The sequence below is a fragment of the Nyctereutes procyonoides genome, unplaced genomic scaffold (assembly GCF_905146905.1).
Source record: "Nyctereutes procyonoides isolate TBG_1078 unplaced genomic scaffold, NYPRO_anot_genome, whole genome shotgun sequence".
Classification (NCBI taxonomy): domain Eukaryota; kingdom Metazoa; phylum Chordata; class Mammalia; order Carnivora; family Canidae; genus Nyctereutes; species Nyctereutes procyonoides.
The window spans coordinates 15,289,471-15,305,081 of NW_026575044.1; the positions used below are offsets into that span (position 1 = coordinate 15,289,471).

The 15,611-nt window shown below is 64.1% G+C and overlaps 1 protein-coding gene across 5 annotated transcripts; it reads right to left on the reverse strand.

Moving 5' to 3' along the window:
* Window positions 1–271: 271 nt before the first annotated feature.
* ZBTB7B (zinc finger and BTB domain containing 7B) lies at window positions 272–15,504 on the reverse strand. Of its 5 annotated transcripts, none has more exons than XM_055323853.1 (4): window positions 15,451–15,504; window positions 15,194–15,293; window positions 2,819–3,990; window positions 272–2,412 (listed from the first exon to the last, which is right to left on the reverse strand). In XM_055323853.1, the coding sequence occupies exons 1-4, from the start codon at window positions 15,492–15,494 to the stop codon at window positions 1,947–1,949; spliced, it is 1,782 nt and encodes a 593-aa protein (XP_055179828.1). In that variant the 5' UTR covers window positions 15,495–15,504; the 3' UTR covers window positions 272–1,946. The 5 variants fall into 5 exon arrangements, with proteins under 5 accessions (XP_055179828.1, XP_055179831.1, XP_055179829.1 ...); XM_055323856.1 differs by having other exon boundaries at window positions 15,468–15,497; XM_055323854.1 differs by lacking the exons at window positions 15,194–15,293; window positions 15,451–15,504 and adding an exon at window positions 11,715–11,795.
* Window positions 15,505–15,611: the final 107 nt, after the last annotated feature.

Below are 15,611 nucleotides of genomic sequence, written 5' to 3' on the forward strand. Positions count from 1 at the left end.
GGGATGTGCCTGTGGAAACAGCCTCACTGACAAGAGCACTCCCTCGCTGTCCTTACTAGTGACCTGGATGAGAAGGGCTGTTGGCAGAGGACACACAGGTGGCGCCCACCTGGGGTCCAGTCTCTCAGGATTCCCATGCCCCCTGGCCCCACAGATGACCTCAGAAATCCTCTGCTCCCAGTTCAGGAGCCCAGCCTCTCAGCTTCTAATCTCCCTGCTCCTGATCCCTCCCACCCACCCCCAAAATAAAGGAACCGAAGGCAGACACGACTGTGAATCTTAAATTATTATTATTTCTTCCTGTCGCTTACACCCAAGGTGGGGGCAGAGGAGAGGAGGGAAGAGGAGAGGGGGGAATCGCCTCTCCCCCTAAGGCACTGAGTGGAGAAGCCGCAAGGGGAGAGGGGGAGGTCACATTGTCCTCACTCTGTGGGGCTAGGCCCCTGGTCTCCCCAGCCCCAGGCTCCCCCAGCCCCTGAAATGCTAAGATGAGGCCCAGGGCAACTGGACCTCCCCCAACCCCAATATATTACATCATCACTTTTTAAATAGATACAGGGACTGGTCCCGCTACCCCCTCCCTGTGACGCCCCCCTCACTATTGGGGGCACCTGGGCAGCTGTGCAAATGGGCATGAGGGTGCATGGGAGGAAGGGAGAGCACCGGGCCCCTTAGCCTGCCCCTGCTAAGGAGGGGGAGGGGCCGCCAGGCCGGGGAGGGGGATAGTGCAAGGCAGAGCCCAGGCCACCACGGGGGGGGGGGCAGCACCCAGCGAGGGAGGGGGGCAGATACCCCCAACCCCAGCAGAATTGGGTAGTTAAAAATCTGAAACTAGATTTCAACAAGACCGACAGAAGAGGCTATGTACAGAACCGGGGTGTACTCAGTCCTAAGGGAGGGGGGCGGATTCCTCTCCGGGACCCAAGGGGCGGTCGGGGGCCGGGCCTGGGCTGCGCTTCCCAGAGGGGCGCCCGCCGCTCGCCCGAGTGGCCGCCAGGGGGCGCCCGTCCGCCCTCCGCCCCTCACCCCGTCCCCCAGCCCGCGCCGCGCCAGCCCGGGGGCGGCGTGAGTCAGGGGCGGCCCGGCGGCGGCTGCGGCTCGCACCTGGGAGGGAGGAGAGCAGGGCAGGAGCCACCCGGCCCGCCCTGCCCTCTGGCCCCGGGGAGGGAGCGGCGGGAACAAGACATTCCCTGCCCGGGGACGCGGGAGGGGAGGGCAGGGACAGGGCGGGGAGCCGAGCGGAGCGGGCCCCTCCCGCTGCCCCCAGGGGCGGGCGAGCCGCTCAGGCCACCCCGCCCCCTCTCCGTCAGGACCCCGTGACTCAGCGCTCGGAGCCCGGCGGGGGGTGGGGAGGGGTGAGGTGGGGGGGGCGAGGAGGGCTCCTTCCTGCGGGCCCAGTCCCCCAGGCTTTCCAGCTTCTCCCTCGCCTTCCCCCACCTACCCTTCCTTCACCGGTCCCCTTTGCATAATTCACTGCCAGGAAAAGAGAACAGAAACCAGGAAGGGGGGTCTCGGAAGGGAAGGGAGGGGCGGCCCTTCACCCCCGACACAGCCAAAACCCCTGGGGGCGTGGGGGCGGGGTGAGGCTTTGGTCCCGAACCCCCCAACCCCTTGAAACCCGCATAGCCGAAGAGGGACACCACAAGTCAGAAATACATTATTGCTTCTACTCCCCAGGAGCAGTCGGGTACAGGGACCCCACCTTGACGATAGAGCTGTAAATATGTACTATCCCGTATCACTCCTCGGGAGGGAGATCACCCCAATCTGGGGGGCCTGACCCAACAACCTTCGCAGCTTGGAACTGGAATGAGGGCTCTGGGGGGAAGGGGTGGATTTCTGAGGCCAGGGAGGCCCAGCGCCCTGACCACAGCTCTGTGTGTCCCGCATGCTCCCACTGCTTGGCATGGGCGCCTCACTGCTCCAGCCGGGCCGCTCTGCCCTCTTTAAGAGGACTCCATGGCCCCTTCAGCCTGAGGCGTACTGGGTGCCCCCTCCTCTTCCTCCTCATCAGGGTGCCCCAGGGTGGAGACAGGGGGCCCAGTCGGAGCTGACTGCTCCCAGAATCGAGCCAGAGAGAGGCGGAAGGTGTCCAAGTGGCCATTGGAGAGGTCGAGGCCAGCAGGGGAGGGGGCGGTGGCAGAGGGCGGAGGGTAGTGGGGTGGCGCATCGTCCTTGCGGCGCCTCCGGGTGCGCACCTCCAGGCAGTTCTGGCCCTTGAGGTGGCGCTGCAGGTGGTCCTCCTTGGCGAAAGCCTTGTGGCACAGGTGGCACTCATAGGGCCGGTCCCCCGTGTGCAGGTGCATGTGGTTCTTGAGGTCATAGCTGTGCAGGAAGCGGGCTGGGCAGTGCGGGCACGAGTAGGGGCGCTCTCCCGTGTGCTTCCGCATGTGGATCTTCAGCTTGTCATTCCTGGCCGGTGGCCGGGGTAGGGGGAAGGGCAAGGGAGCAAGTCAGGATGGGACCACCCCACTCACTTTACTGGCCAGGTTCCCAGGTCTTGTCCCACTCCTGCTGCTCCCCCACCCCCGCCCATTTGTTCACCTCTTACTGCAGGATACCCTGGTTGACTTCCCCAGCCTCCGTTGGCAGGGCCACCCTCTCCTCTGCCTCCAATACTGAAGTTTTCGTGCGCCAAACCCACCTCCCTTGCCTCTTTCTCCCAGACTCCCAATTTTGGTGTCTCTGGTCACTCTGGTGACCCCTGGGCCCCCCAGGCCTTCCAAGACCACCTGCTTCCCCAGCTTGGGTCTCATAAGTCCTCTCTCCCTCCCGACCAACCTGGTCCCCTCTTGGCCCCTTCTCCCCTGGTGCTCACCGGGTGAAGCGGACACCGCACACTTCACAGGCGAAGGGCTTCTCCCCCGTGTGGGTCCTCATGTGGCGTGGCAGCTTCCCTGCCCCATGGATGATCTTGTGGCAGACTGGACACTCCTGGGGCATCTGGGAGCGGCGTTTGCGCACCAGCTTGTCCTGGCCGTCTAGGCCCGGTGCCAGGGCGTCCTGGTGCAGTGAGCTTAGGTAGGCCATTAGGTCAGGATCGATGGCATCCTCATCTGAGCCCAGCTCCTCGGGGGACAGCGGGGGCCCACCTCCCTGTGCCATCATCCCATAGGCAGAAGGGTACACCAGCTCCTCTTCTTCTTCCTCACCCTCATAGGCCTCGTAAGTCAGGGGCCCCTCCGGGGGGGAAGCAGTCCCTGCTGGGGGGCTGTAGCTCTCCCCCAGCCCGCTGCCCGTGTTGCTGCCCACTCTGCCGGCCACCTCGTCCTCCTCGTAGGTCAGGGGGTGGGGGGCGGGCACGGTGGGGGCTTCGGGCACTAAGTGGTTTGCCCGGGCCCCCTTGGTCTGCAGGAAAGCTTTCCGGGGCTTGCGGCTGCGGCGGGCCACTGGCCGGGGCAGGGGCGGGGGCGGGGGCGGGAGGGGCACCTGCGGCGGGCTGTCTTCACCGTTGGGCACCCCAGAGGCTGAGGCTGTGGCCGTGGCGAAGGCCTCCAGGTACTGGCGGGCTCGCTCGCAGTCGTCCTCATCAGGGCTGGGAGCTTCTAGCCCACTGCCCTGCAGGATCTCCATGCAGGCTGCGATCACACACGGGATCTCCAGCAGCCGTGCGGCCTGCAGCACCGCAGGCATGTTGGCGCTGCTGGTGGTCAGTGTGGCCGTGTAGGCAAACTCGAGCAGGGCACCCAGCGCCTCCGGCCCCACAAAGTCCAGCTCGCACACGCCAGTGCCTGCTCCCCCAGCGGCTGTACTGCCGCCCCCAGCCCCCATGAGGGCTCCGCCACCGCCCTCAGTGAAGAGCTTCTTGAAGTAGTGGCTGCAGGCGGCCAGCACAGCACGGTGGGTGCGGTATTCAAGGCCCTGCGTCCGGATGGTGAGGTCGCAGAGGTGGCCCAGCTGGCGCTGTTCATTGAGGCAGCTCAGGAGCTCACTGCTGTGGTCTGGGAACGGGATCCCGATTAGGTCGTCCTCAGGGCTCCCCATCTTTTCCTGCAGGGTGGAGGGGGGAAGAGATTAAGAGCTCCCAGGAAGGAGCCCTGGTGTCGGCTAAAGCTTACTGACAGTCTTCTACGTGCTTTGCAGCCAGGTTACCTTCCACAACCCTCTGAGGGACTGGTTAGCATCCATTCCACAGACAGAGGTGCAGACAGAGGAAGTGACTGGCCAAAGTTAAGTGCTGAACAGTGCTCAAACCTAGACCCCAGACCCTGGTCTCTGGGCCCCGGGCCCAGAGGCTGTTTCCCACTGTGGTCCTGCCTGCCTCTGCGCTGGGAGGGCCCCCAGGGAGCTGAGCCTTTGCTAGAGACCCACTCCCCATGCCTTTGCAGGGAGCACTGGGCAGGGAGGTGGGTACCAGGGTCCTGGCCCAGGCTTCCTGAGGTGGCTGAAGGCCTCAGGGCTCAATTGTCTGTGAGTAGGGTGACAGTCCATGCTGGAGCCTCCCCACAGCCAGAGAGGCCAAGGACAAGAGCTGGGATTCACACTGGACCTAGGTCTGCTCCAGGCATGGGTCAGGTACTTTCACTGTAGGGTCTGGTGCTCTGTAAGAGGCTATGCAGACTCACCAGGCAGCTTCCCAGCGCTTCACCTTCACCCTCCTCCTTCTCCCCTCCCCCACATACTAAAAGTTCATCTCCCCTTTTAGATTCCACCCCCCCCAGGCCAAAAGGGAAACACAGCTCCCATCATCTCTCCCCCCACATCCTCCCCTCCCCCAGGGGGCCAAGGAGCAGCCACCCTTTGCTGGGGTGTCGCTGGCTGGCTCGGGTGCTTCCTGCCCCGCACAGATAAGCATCATCCCCGCCCCATCCCCCACTGCCAATAGGCCCAGCTCCAGTTCCAGCCCTCCCCACTACAGTTACCACCACCAGCTCTCCCTCCCCATTCTTGGTTAGTGGGGAGAGCCCCCCCCCCTTGCACTCACTGGCCCCTCCAAACAGCACCCCCTAGGCTGGTAGAGTGAGGAGGTCTGCTTGAGTCCCAGGTCTGCTGCTATCTTGCTGAATGACCTTGAGCCAGTCCCTTCTGTCTGTGCAAGGGTCTCCTCAGCTGTACAAGGCATTGGATGAAAGTGGAAGTCCCAAGAGCTCAGCCCCTCAGCCCTAACATTGTGTGGGTGGGTCTGGAGCCAGTGGAGACAGAGCAGGGTGGGCAAGAGCTGGGCTCTGGAGCCAGCCAGGCTTGACTTTGAGCCCGCACTCCCTGTGACTTCAAACATACCATCTCATCTCTGAGCCTCGTTCCCGGTCTACAGCACCTGGTCTACAGCGCGGGATAATCCCTCGGCTGTGGTGACGGTGAATGAGAGCATGTGGGGCACAAGGGCTGACATGCAGTAGGGGCCCAATAAACATTCTGGCCTTGGGAGGGAGAGACAAGGCCTCGCCCAGGGGCAGATTCCACAGCAGCGCAGATGGCCTCTACTGGGAACCTGCTTTGGGACAGCTGGGTCTCCCTCCCTCAAATCACCCCAGAGTCAGTTTACTACTGGCTAAGCGACCTTGGATAAGTCACTTCCTTACCCCAGGAGGCCACCTTCCTCCTCTGACCTACATGGGTCCTTAGGGAGAGTCCCACTGACCCTGGTCAGTGTCTTTGACGCTCCCCAAAACTGCTCAGCCCTGAGGGGAAAAGGTTTTTTTCAGGGAGCTGGAGGAGTCAAGGGCCACAGCTTTCGTCTTTGAAGTACAAGAATGGCATTGTCTCTGCCTGCCTCCAAGCCAGTCACCTTCAGTGGGACATGGGGGCTCCTGCTGGGTGTGGGGGGGGAGGGGACTGGGGAGCAGCACCCACATGTCTCCCTTTTCCTGACAGGTGCCCCCAGGTGCTCCCAGCACCACTGCTTGCTCCCACCTGCAGTCCCCATATCACTTCTCTCCCAGGAGTGATCCCAGTTCCCTTTGGCTCTCCTGCCGGCACTTTACAAACAGAACAAGTGGCCAAAGGCCCAGGTCTTGGGAGCAAACAAAAACCGGGTGGGCAGCAGCAGTGGGCACCCTCCTGGGCCTAGGCAGATCCTGGCCTTCCCTAAGGGGATGGGTGGGGCTGTCCTCACTGTCCATTGGCCTGGAGCTGGGCACCCGCAGGCACGTGGCTTGCCCCATCCCTCTCCCTCCTTCCCTCCCCACCCCACCCATTCCTGCTGCTAAGCCCGCCTCCTTTCTCCCACCCCAGGGCTGGTCTCCGCGGCAACTTGGTGTGGCAGGGTGCTGATTGGCTGACCTGGCTGTCAGGTCACAGGCTCAGGCTGGTTCACCACACAACTCACACAGGGCTTGGGCAAGGGTGGGTGTTTAACCCCTTAGGCCCAACTCCAGTGCCCATGGCCACGAGGTAGCAAGGAAGGAGGGGAGAAGCACAGGACACATGTAGGAAGGAGAGGTGTTTGTGAGGTTCTCTAGCTTCTGGGAAACTCCCCCAACTCTTACCCAGGGCTCCAGCGCCCATGCCTACTTAGGTGCTGTCTGGAAATGATGCTGGTGCCAACCAGGCCAAGGGGGCACTCCTCCTGGTCCCATCATCTGGGGGTGGGGTGGGGCACCAGTGCCAGGATGCCCACCCCACCTTGGGCACCCTTCCCACATCTGCATCCCAGAGTGCCCAGCCCCCTGACGCCCCATGAGGGCGGCCCATCCCCACCCAGCCTGGCATGCCCCCTCTTGCTAAGGCCTTGTGGGCATGGGTGTGTGTGGTGGTTGGGGGGGCAGCTTGTGCCAGGGAACCAGGCAAGGTCTGTTTGGTCTGTTTGCCTGGTAGGGGGAAGAACTGGGGGCCCCGCCCCATCGCTCCCCCTTTCCTGCCACCCCCCCAGGCTCCCCTCACTGTCAGGCCTGCTAGACCGGCCAAGCAGGTGGGCAGCTCTCTTGAAACTGGGCCCTGAGTCAAGCCTGCCCCATCTTTGGTGGGGGGAAGACTTAGGGGTGAGAAAGGTAGGAGGGGGGCCAAGGTGGGAACTCCTATGGTGTACCTCAGTGCCCTAGGGCACCTGCCAGGGTGTGTCCAGCACTGTGGAGCGCACTGGGCCTGACTTGGAAAGGAAGGGTCTGGAGCTCTTTCCAGGGGCTGACCTCAGGCAGTGTCCAGTGAGGGCTGGGGGCACTAGCACCCCAGGTGCAGAGGCTTCAAGCAGCCAGAGAGCAGGGACACAGCCCCCAAGGGGCAGATGAGTGAGGCTGGCCCCCCTTCCCCACACCCTGGGGATTAGGGGAGTGAGGCTTAGTGTGGGGGGCAGCGGGCGGAACCAGGATTAGCGGCAGAGAAAATAGATATGGGGCTGAGATGCAGGCACACAGAACCCCCCCCCAATCCCACCAAGGGCTTCTCCTTCTCCAGGTGCAGCAGCTCTCCGGAGGGAGGGTGAGGTCTGGCTGTGACATCCTCCTCCAGGGTGATGGAGGCCCGGGGCATGGCCTGGTGCCCACCCCCCACCTTGGCTAGCTACCCCTCCCTCTTACTTCTTTCTCCTTTCTGCCCCCCACCCCCACCCCAACTCCAGCCTCAGGTTCTCTTCCTGTTTTTTTGGAGCTAAGTTTGCACGCAGCCAGGGTTTTGGCCTGTGGCTGGACCAGGGGGTGGGGAAGTAGGGCAGCCGGTCCAAAGTCCTCAGGGACCCAGGAATCCTAGCTCCTCAGCTTCTCCTACCCTTCCCAGGGCCCCTGGAGCCCAGGGGCTGGGGCCATCTGGACTACCCAGTTGGGAAGGCCGGACGAGGGGCTGACAGAGTCCCCTGGAGGCCTATGTGGGTGGGCATGGAAGGCGGGCATGGAAGGCGAAGCCCCCTGGCCAAAGATGTAGGGCCTGGACACGCCCTCTATCTGCACCCCAGCCCCTCCCCGCACCCTAGCCCCTCTGGGCCAGTGCGTGGCCTACCCATCCCCCACACACCGCTTCCCCCTCCTAACCTCACCACCCCCAGCACTCACACTTCCTGGGGGCCAGGCGGGGAAGGGAGACCGCAAGCCACGAAGGGGGAAGGAGGCCAGGGGAGTTGGCTGCTTCCCGGTGCTGTGGGGGTTAAGCCTCTCCTCCGTGAAAATCCCCAATTCCTGGTGCTCCTCAGTGCTCTCCAGTGCTCCCCAAGATGAAGGAGATCTCAGTGCCCCTGCATGTTTCCTCTCCCTGACACCCGCCCTCGCCCTCGAGTGGCCAGTGGGCCACACTGGGGTGGGGGGAGGTGGTAGAGGAGGGCATGGGCCACTTCCCTTCCCCAGCCTTGCCCCTTACTCCTTGGGGACTCCTGCCGACAGTCCCCCCATTCCTTGACCTCCTCTCCCTGTCCCCTCTCCGCCAGACATCCTATGCTTCCCTTCCTTCAGCCTCCGCCAGCCTCCAGCCTCTGGCCTCCGCTCTAGGAGTCTGTGGCTCATGGCCCCCAGGAGCCACCTCGCCCTGCCCTCTCCTTTCTTTTTCTTCAGGTCTAGACTCCAGCCTCTCCCACTTCCTCCATTCCATCCTGCTCCCGAGCATCCCTTCCCTTCTCCCCAGGCGGGTGGGCAGGCAGGCAGAGAGAGAGGCCCAAGGAATCAGATCAAGGAGCCAGGCCTGACGTTCGAGCCCTGGTCTTGCCATGGGATGGCCACATTCAGCACACCCATGCCACCCTTCTGGAAGAAGCACAGGATCAAAATTTGGGGGCCAGCTGGGGAGGATGGGTGGCGGGGGTGGGGGCAGTGCGGAGAGAGCGGATGTGGGGTGGGGTGGGGGGACAACCCAGGCCTCTCTGCCCGTCAGAATTTCCAGCCCTGGAGCTGCTGGGCTTTCCCCAGAGGGCACCCACCCTGGGCCAGGCAACAACGCACCTGGACAGACCCTGGACATTAGGGCTCCCAGCGGGATCTGCCTGAGCAGTGCCGGCTTCCCGTAGGCCAGAGGAGCCGGCACAAGGTGCCAGGGTCTGCCCGGTGCCCACCCCCTCCCCCCAGCCTAGCGTCTCAGGCTGGGTAACCGAGCTGGCTGGTAACCCCACACCCGCCAAGCCGCGGACAGAAACCTGAGCCCCCCAGCCCCAGAGGACACCCCAGCCCGATCCCCAGAGCCCGGCTCCCTGCCAGCCTGTCCAGCCTCCTGTCCTGGCCCAGCAATCCCTCAGCTCCTGTCAGCTCCTTCTGCTCCCCTGCCCTCTGGGTCCCCTGAGTCCTGAAGCTTCCCACACTCCAGCTCTCCGGACCCTCAGCTCCCTAAACCTTCCCCGGGGAAGCTTGGACACCCTCTTCCTGGCTTGTTTTGCAGTCCCTCTCTGACCCTTGGCCAATGCTAGGCCTCCAAGCCTCCCCAGAGGCCTGTTCTCCCAAGGCAGAGCAGGGCCTACTCACCTGAACGCGGAGGGGCCTTGCCGGCAACTCCTCTTGGCCCCTGGGGGGAGCAGGTTGGGAGGGTGGGGGAGGGCGGGCTGGGGGGGGGAGGTGGGGTGGCTGTTCCCCGCTCCAGCTCCCTCCTTCAAAGGGGCCGCCCACGACCTGGCCCAGCCCCTCCCCCCTTCAGCCTTAACCCTCTGGGTGCTGTCCCCCTCCCCCAAGCTGGGAGGGAGGGGTTACCAGAGGGCTGGCAGCGTGGGAGAGGGCCTAAAGTTTTGCCTGTGGTGCCCGAAGCCCCAGCTGTACCCACCCCCGCTCGTCCTCACTCAGTCCTGAAAGGGGAAAAAGGTGAGCGTAGGCAAGGTAGGAGCTGGGACAGTCCAGGAGGACAGAGGTGAGGAGGAGCCACGGGAGAGGCTGCTGGAGGTGGGACCAGGAGAAGGAAGAAGGGAGGGGAGGGGACAGGAGGTGGCCATGGCCAGAAGAGGGAGGAGGGGAGCCCTTGGACAGTCAGTGCCAGGGGTGACAGGTGCCCAGGCCCCGGCCCCCAGGAGCACACGGCACTACAGGGGGCCACAGGGAGGCCCTTCAGGCCCCTGTGGGCCCCCAAGACCCCTGGGAGCTGACCAAATCCTCCCCACCCTGTACTGGGCTGGGGCCCTCAGGGGCTGGGCAAGGCAGCACCCCGCCCTCCCCATGCCTCACCCCAAACCCACTCACATACCACAGTTCCTTGCCCGGGCACCAGCCCCTGCCAACCAGGCCAGGGGGCAGCCCTTGTGCCAGCCCCCAATGGCCAGGGGGATCAAGGGGATGGAGCTGGCCCGAAGGGGGTGGACAGATGGGGGGGAGCTGTGGGCACGGAAAGAGGAAGGAGCCAGGAGGGGGCATTTGCTGGGAAGCCTGGCCCCACCCCTTGCGCAAGCTGCTGCCACCCTGGCCGGTTGGGTGGGACCCGCCTGGGCCTGAGGGGCAACTCAGGAGGGCTCTGAGCCCAGAGATGGGTGGGCCATGAAGTTCCACTGAAACACCTCCTAGGGTCTCTTATTCCTGGAATGAGAGGTGCCCAATGTGCCCTAGACACGAGGCCAGTCCAAGTCCTCCTGGGTTGAGGAGGACCACTGAAATGCCCCCTAAAACATCTCCTCCCCTTTCCCCCCAAGAGCTGCTGGCTCTACGCCGCTGGCCTGCTGCCCCTCACCAGCTCCCGGCCCGGTTGGCACCTACCCACCAGGATGCTGGCAGTCCTGCCCTCCTCTCCCTCCTACCCTCCTGCTCCCAGCGCCCCATGCCAACTGTCGGCCTGGGGTGGGGGAGGGTTACCCCTGTGTCATGGTGCCAGTCAGGCGGGTCCAGTCCCCCAGGTCCTACAGAGAAGGCCCAAGACACTGTTCTGAGCCATCTCCTCAGGAGGCTGCACACAAGTCAGGGCCTATACAGAGAGCCCAGAAGACGATGGCCAGTCCAGCAAGCACTTACTGAAATCTCCATTCCCCAAGGTGGGTGCCAGCCTCCTAGCATTCCCTCTGCCTCAGCATTTGCTTGGGCACCAAAGTCCCCATGATTCCTGAGAGCCCTGGTGCCTGCAGCCTGTGAAGGCCTGGGGTGGGGCTGCTCTCTGCCCTTTGATCGCCATAAAGGCAGGGAACCAGCCTAGAGGGCAGGGAAGGGGTTCATGGGGCCCCTCCATTTTACTCCTGCCAGGGGCAGCAGGGTAGGGTGGGGGCATCTCTTGGGTGGGGCTCTAAGGTAAGAATGGTAGCATGTCCTAGCAGAGGAGAAGGAGGCGGGTGGGCATGAGTACCTGGTGTCGTGTGGACACAGGATGGTGAGAACAAGGTGGGGGCTGGGGTGAGATGCAGAAGGTACCCATGTCCCAATTCATCCAATCCCATCCAGCAATGTTTCCAGACTTAACCCTATTGAGAGAGCAAGGAGGACTACAACTCCCAGTATGCACCACAATTGTTCTGCATGTACCCTGGGAGTTGTAGTTCCCAAGAGAAGTCCTGTGTTCTCCCTAGAGCCCTGCTGATGGGGTGGGGAGGGCAGAGCAGTAGATTTGTTCAGAAATCTCCAAGGGGACTGCGTTTAGAAGAGGTAAAAAGCTAAGAGGTCCGCGGTGGAGGGGGAGAGGACCCCTTCTCCCAGGCAAAGGGGAGGAAAGGAGGAAGGAAGGAGGAGAGGATGTCTGTTGAAAGGGGCATATGGGTGGGGAGGGGTGTAGGGGGGTGGAAACAGGAAGGAAACTGAAGCCAGAGACATGAGGTCGAAAGCAAAGGCCTGGTAGAGCCGTACTCTGAAGCCTGGCAGGGACTGGGAAGGCATAAGAGGAATTAGGGATGCCAACTGGTGGCAGATCAGTGCATTTGTTGGGGTCCCGGGGCCCCTTCGGCCCCTGGATCTGGCACAGGTACTTACTTGCTGGCTTGGCTCTGGGACGCTAGCAGGCAGAGGAAGAGGTGGTAGGGAGAGGTCAGGCCAGGCCTAGTGGGCCACGTGCTGGAGGGAGGTAGGCAGGGGTTAGGCCCAGGTGTGAGGTCAAGGAATTATGCCCACAGAGGAGGGTGCTACCTTCAGGGCCAAGGCCATGGCATCTGGAGGCCTCAGCAAAGACAGGGTGACATTGCCACAGCCACCAGCCTCCCACCCAGCCCTACAGAGAGGCAGGGGTGCAGTGAAGAGGGCAGCCCTCTTTGGTCTCCTTGTGGAATGTGTTAAAGGTAGCTCTCCCTTGGCCAGGCAGCCTGTGAACATTAGAGGCGGCAACTCGGCAGCCCAGACAGCACTGAGTGCCTTTCCTTGGAGGGGGGTGGGATGGGGTGTGTGGAGGTCAGAAGTGGGCAGAGGCTGTGTTTTGAGGCAACTTTCCCTAGGCTTCCCAAGGCTCTGAGACAGATGCTTACAGGCCCCAACTGAGACTCCTGCCAAGACCTGAGTATGACGGGGTGTGTTGGAGGGGGTGGGGGTCTTCCTCGCCCCTCCAAAGCCCTTGATAGTGGACGACAGTAGCTCTAACCCCTTCCCCCCAGCCCCCCAGGCCCGCCTTGGCGCTTGGCCGCCTGTGCGTTGGCAGGACTGGGGGTGGGGGGGGCAGCAAGGCAACTTCAAACTGTCCGGGCAAAACGTCAAGTTTACTCACGAGTTTACTCAGCAGAAGGAGGGGGGAAGAGGCTCGAGAGGGCACACCCCATGCCAGGGTCCTATCCGTCTCCTGTCCCCACCTTCCTACCCCCATTCTCCTCTTCAGCCCTGGGCCAAAACAGCCATAGGCCCCAAGGCTTGGTGGCAGGAGAGTCTGAACTCTCAGAAGGTCATGGAACCAAGTAGGCCAGAGGCAGGAAGCCCCGAAACAGAATCAGAGGCTCCTGTCGGAGGGCAGTGCTCTGTCCGGAGCCCATTGACTGCCCATCTTAGGGCCTTGGCCTTGGACTAGAACTGGGTCTCTCGGCCACCAAGAAGGGGGCAGTACCAGGCCAGACTTACTGCATTTGAGTGGTCCCCTGGGCAGTGACTTCTGACCCCAGATGACCAGTCATAGGCAGTGCCCCAGGCAGCATGGTGCCATCTGGGAGGCTAGGATCAGGGGCTCGTTCTCTCAGCCTTGGCTGGGAATGGGGGGCCAGCACCCTATCTGACCTACTTCCCTTTCCTCCCCACCTGCTTTCATTCTCTGCTGCTCTCCCCCAGCCTTCACTGTCCCCACCCGAGAGGCACTCCACCCCCCATGCCCGCTGGCCCCCTCCCCCACCCTCCCCCAGGGTGCCAAGTGCAAGCACACAAAGGGCCCGATGGTGCATTGTTAGCCCAGCCCCCGCTGCCCGCCGCGCCCTCCCGGGTCGGGCATGAGGCCAAGGAGGAGCTGGGGGCCCTGGGTGCCAGGGGGCACCACGGGGAAGGGGGAAGAGGTCAACACCTGTCTCCCAGCACTAGGGTCCATATCAGCCAGAGCTGTGTGGTGATGAGAGTGCCCTGGGAGAGCAGACCTCTTGGCCTGACACCTGAGCCTGGTGGGCACTGCCTTCCTCCCTCCCCAGAGCCCCTCTGGAGGACAGTGACCCCTTTCTGACCCCTGTGCTAAGGCTGGGGGGTGTGGTACCCAAGGGAGGGGATAGTGCCTGGGGGTGCCAGCAGGCTGCATCGTGCCTGCAGCAACCATGTAACAGAAGCACGCTGGGGGAGCTGGGGTCCCGGGGGCCGGGGCCAGGACGCAGTGACAGAGATTTCTTCTTGTTTCATCAGCTACTCCGGGGGGAGCCCCCTGCCCTTCTCCCCAGTCACCACAGGCAAGGCACAATGAGTGCTGCCCAGGCACAGTCATAAATTTGGCCCTCCTGGGCCTTGCATGGCCCTCCAGGCGCCCACTCTCCCCCACAACCCAATGCCCACCCCATGCCAACTCTGCTAGCAGTGCCAGGCAGGTACAGGGGTGACCAAACCAGTTGGTGTGTGGCGGGGGAGCAGGAGGCAACCCCATAATCCTCCAGGCCTCACCCTCCACAGCACAGACACCCTCAGGGAACAGTGAGTCCCCATCCTGGTTTAACCCCTCACTGCTGGGTCTGGCTCCCCCCCCCACCTCCAGGAGCTGCCTCCCTCCTCCAGGGATAAGTTGGGGGAAGGGGAGTCACTAGGCTGACTCACTCCCATTCTCAGCTGCAACTAGGGGTCTGCAAGGCGTTGGGGCGGGGGTCAGTTCAAGAACGCCCTCCACCTGGCCCGGAAGCTAGGACAGCCTGCTGGTCTCCCCCTCTCCTCGGCACCCACTTCCGGTGTCCCAAACTAGGTCAGCAGCGCTCGTTTCCTGTGGGTCAGCTAGCACCCGTGCCTCTGCCCCTCCCCTGCTCCGGACCCAGGCTCCCCGCCCCCCCCCAGGGCGCCCCGAGGTCTCACCACGTCTCAGCCGCCCTTTGATACGTGGGGGTTGTGCGGGGCGGGGGGCAGGGGACCCGCCCTCTCTCCAAACAGCAGCAGGGCCGGGGCGCCTGGGCAGGCACGTGTCCGGGCACAACCCGCTGCCCACGCCGCCCCCCCACTCCTGCCCCCCCGCCCCGCTCTGGCCGGGACACGTCGCTCTCTTACTTGGGGTGGGGTGGGAGGAGAGAGCGAAGGCTGGGAATGGAAAGCAGCCCCCCCACCCCTTTGAATGGCAGCCCTGTGCCAGCGGCGCTCCCAGTAGCTTCCACGACTAAACAGTAGCGACCCCCACTCTGGAGGGGCAGGTGCGCGGGCGCCGGCGGGGGGGCGGGGGTGGTGGTGTAGAAGTCCTCCCGGCCCCTCGCCCTTGCTCCGGCCCGGGGAGGGTGGCGGCGGAACCGGCGCCCGCGAGAAGGGACCGGGACCGAGGGCGAGCCCCACTACTGGACACGGAGCGCGGCTCCGGAGGCGCAGGAAACCGAATAGTCCAGCCGGTAACTCCCCCCCCCACCCCGGGCCGCGGCGCCTCCTGCGCTCCCCCCGCCCCCCGCGCCCCTGGCCCAGGTCCAGCCCACCGCGCCAGGGGGCGCGGGGGAGGGCGCCTTGTCCCAGTTAGAGTCCGTCAGCGTTTCCATTCCCTCAGCCCGGGCGGATCGGGGGTCTCCCCGCAAGTCCCAAAGGAGACGGGGGAGCGCTCGGCGCCGCCTCACCCTCTCTCCATCCCGGAGCCGCCGGTCGGTCTGGTCCCAAAAGTGCAGAGAAAGTTTCTGGGGGCCCCTCCGCCCACCTTTCCTCGCACTTAAAATCGACTCCAAAGACGCGGGGTGCGGGGAAGGCGCCGGGAAGAGGAGTGGTGGGAGTCGGGTCTGCATGCGTGTGTGCGCGCGTGGGGGGGGGTCCCACTCACAGGACAGACGAAGGACACTGCAGTAGTCTCGCGTCCGGGGGACCCCGAGCCGGGGACAAAAGTAGGGTCCACTCACCTCTCCGCCTTCGGGTCCGCTGGCCGGAGCCGCTGAAGCACGGGGTGTGGAGAGAAGCGCGTCCCCCGCCGGCCCGGGGGCTTGGGGCCCTGCTCCGGTCCTAGTCAGAAGGCCGCGGTCAGTCGCTCGCCGCTCTCTGCTGGGGGGCTCCTCCTCCGCAGCCCTCGGCCTCCTCCTGCCGCCCGCCCCCCCCTCGGCCGCCGAGAGCCGTACATTCACCTGGCTCCCACCCGCCCCCCCCTTAGGGCCCGCCTCACCTGTCCTGCTGTCTCACCTGTCCTCCCGCTGGCTTTCCCCCCATCCCTCCCCTCCCTCCCCCCGCCCCCTGCCACCCCCCAAACTCCCCCCCCAACCCTTAGCAACACCCTCTGTCACTTCCTGGTTTTTCACCCGCCCCCCAGGTCCCCCTCCCTCCGCC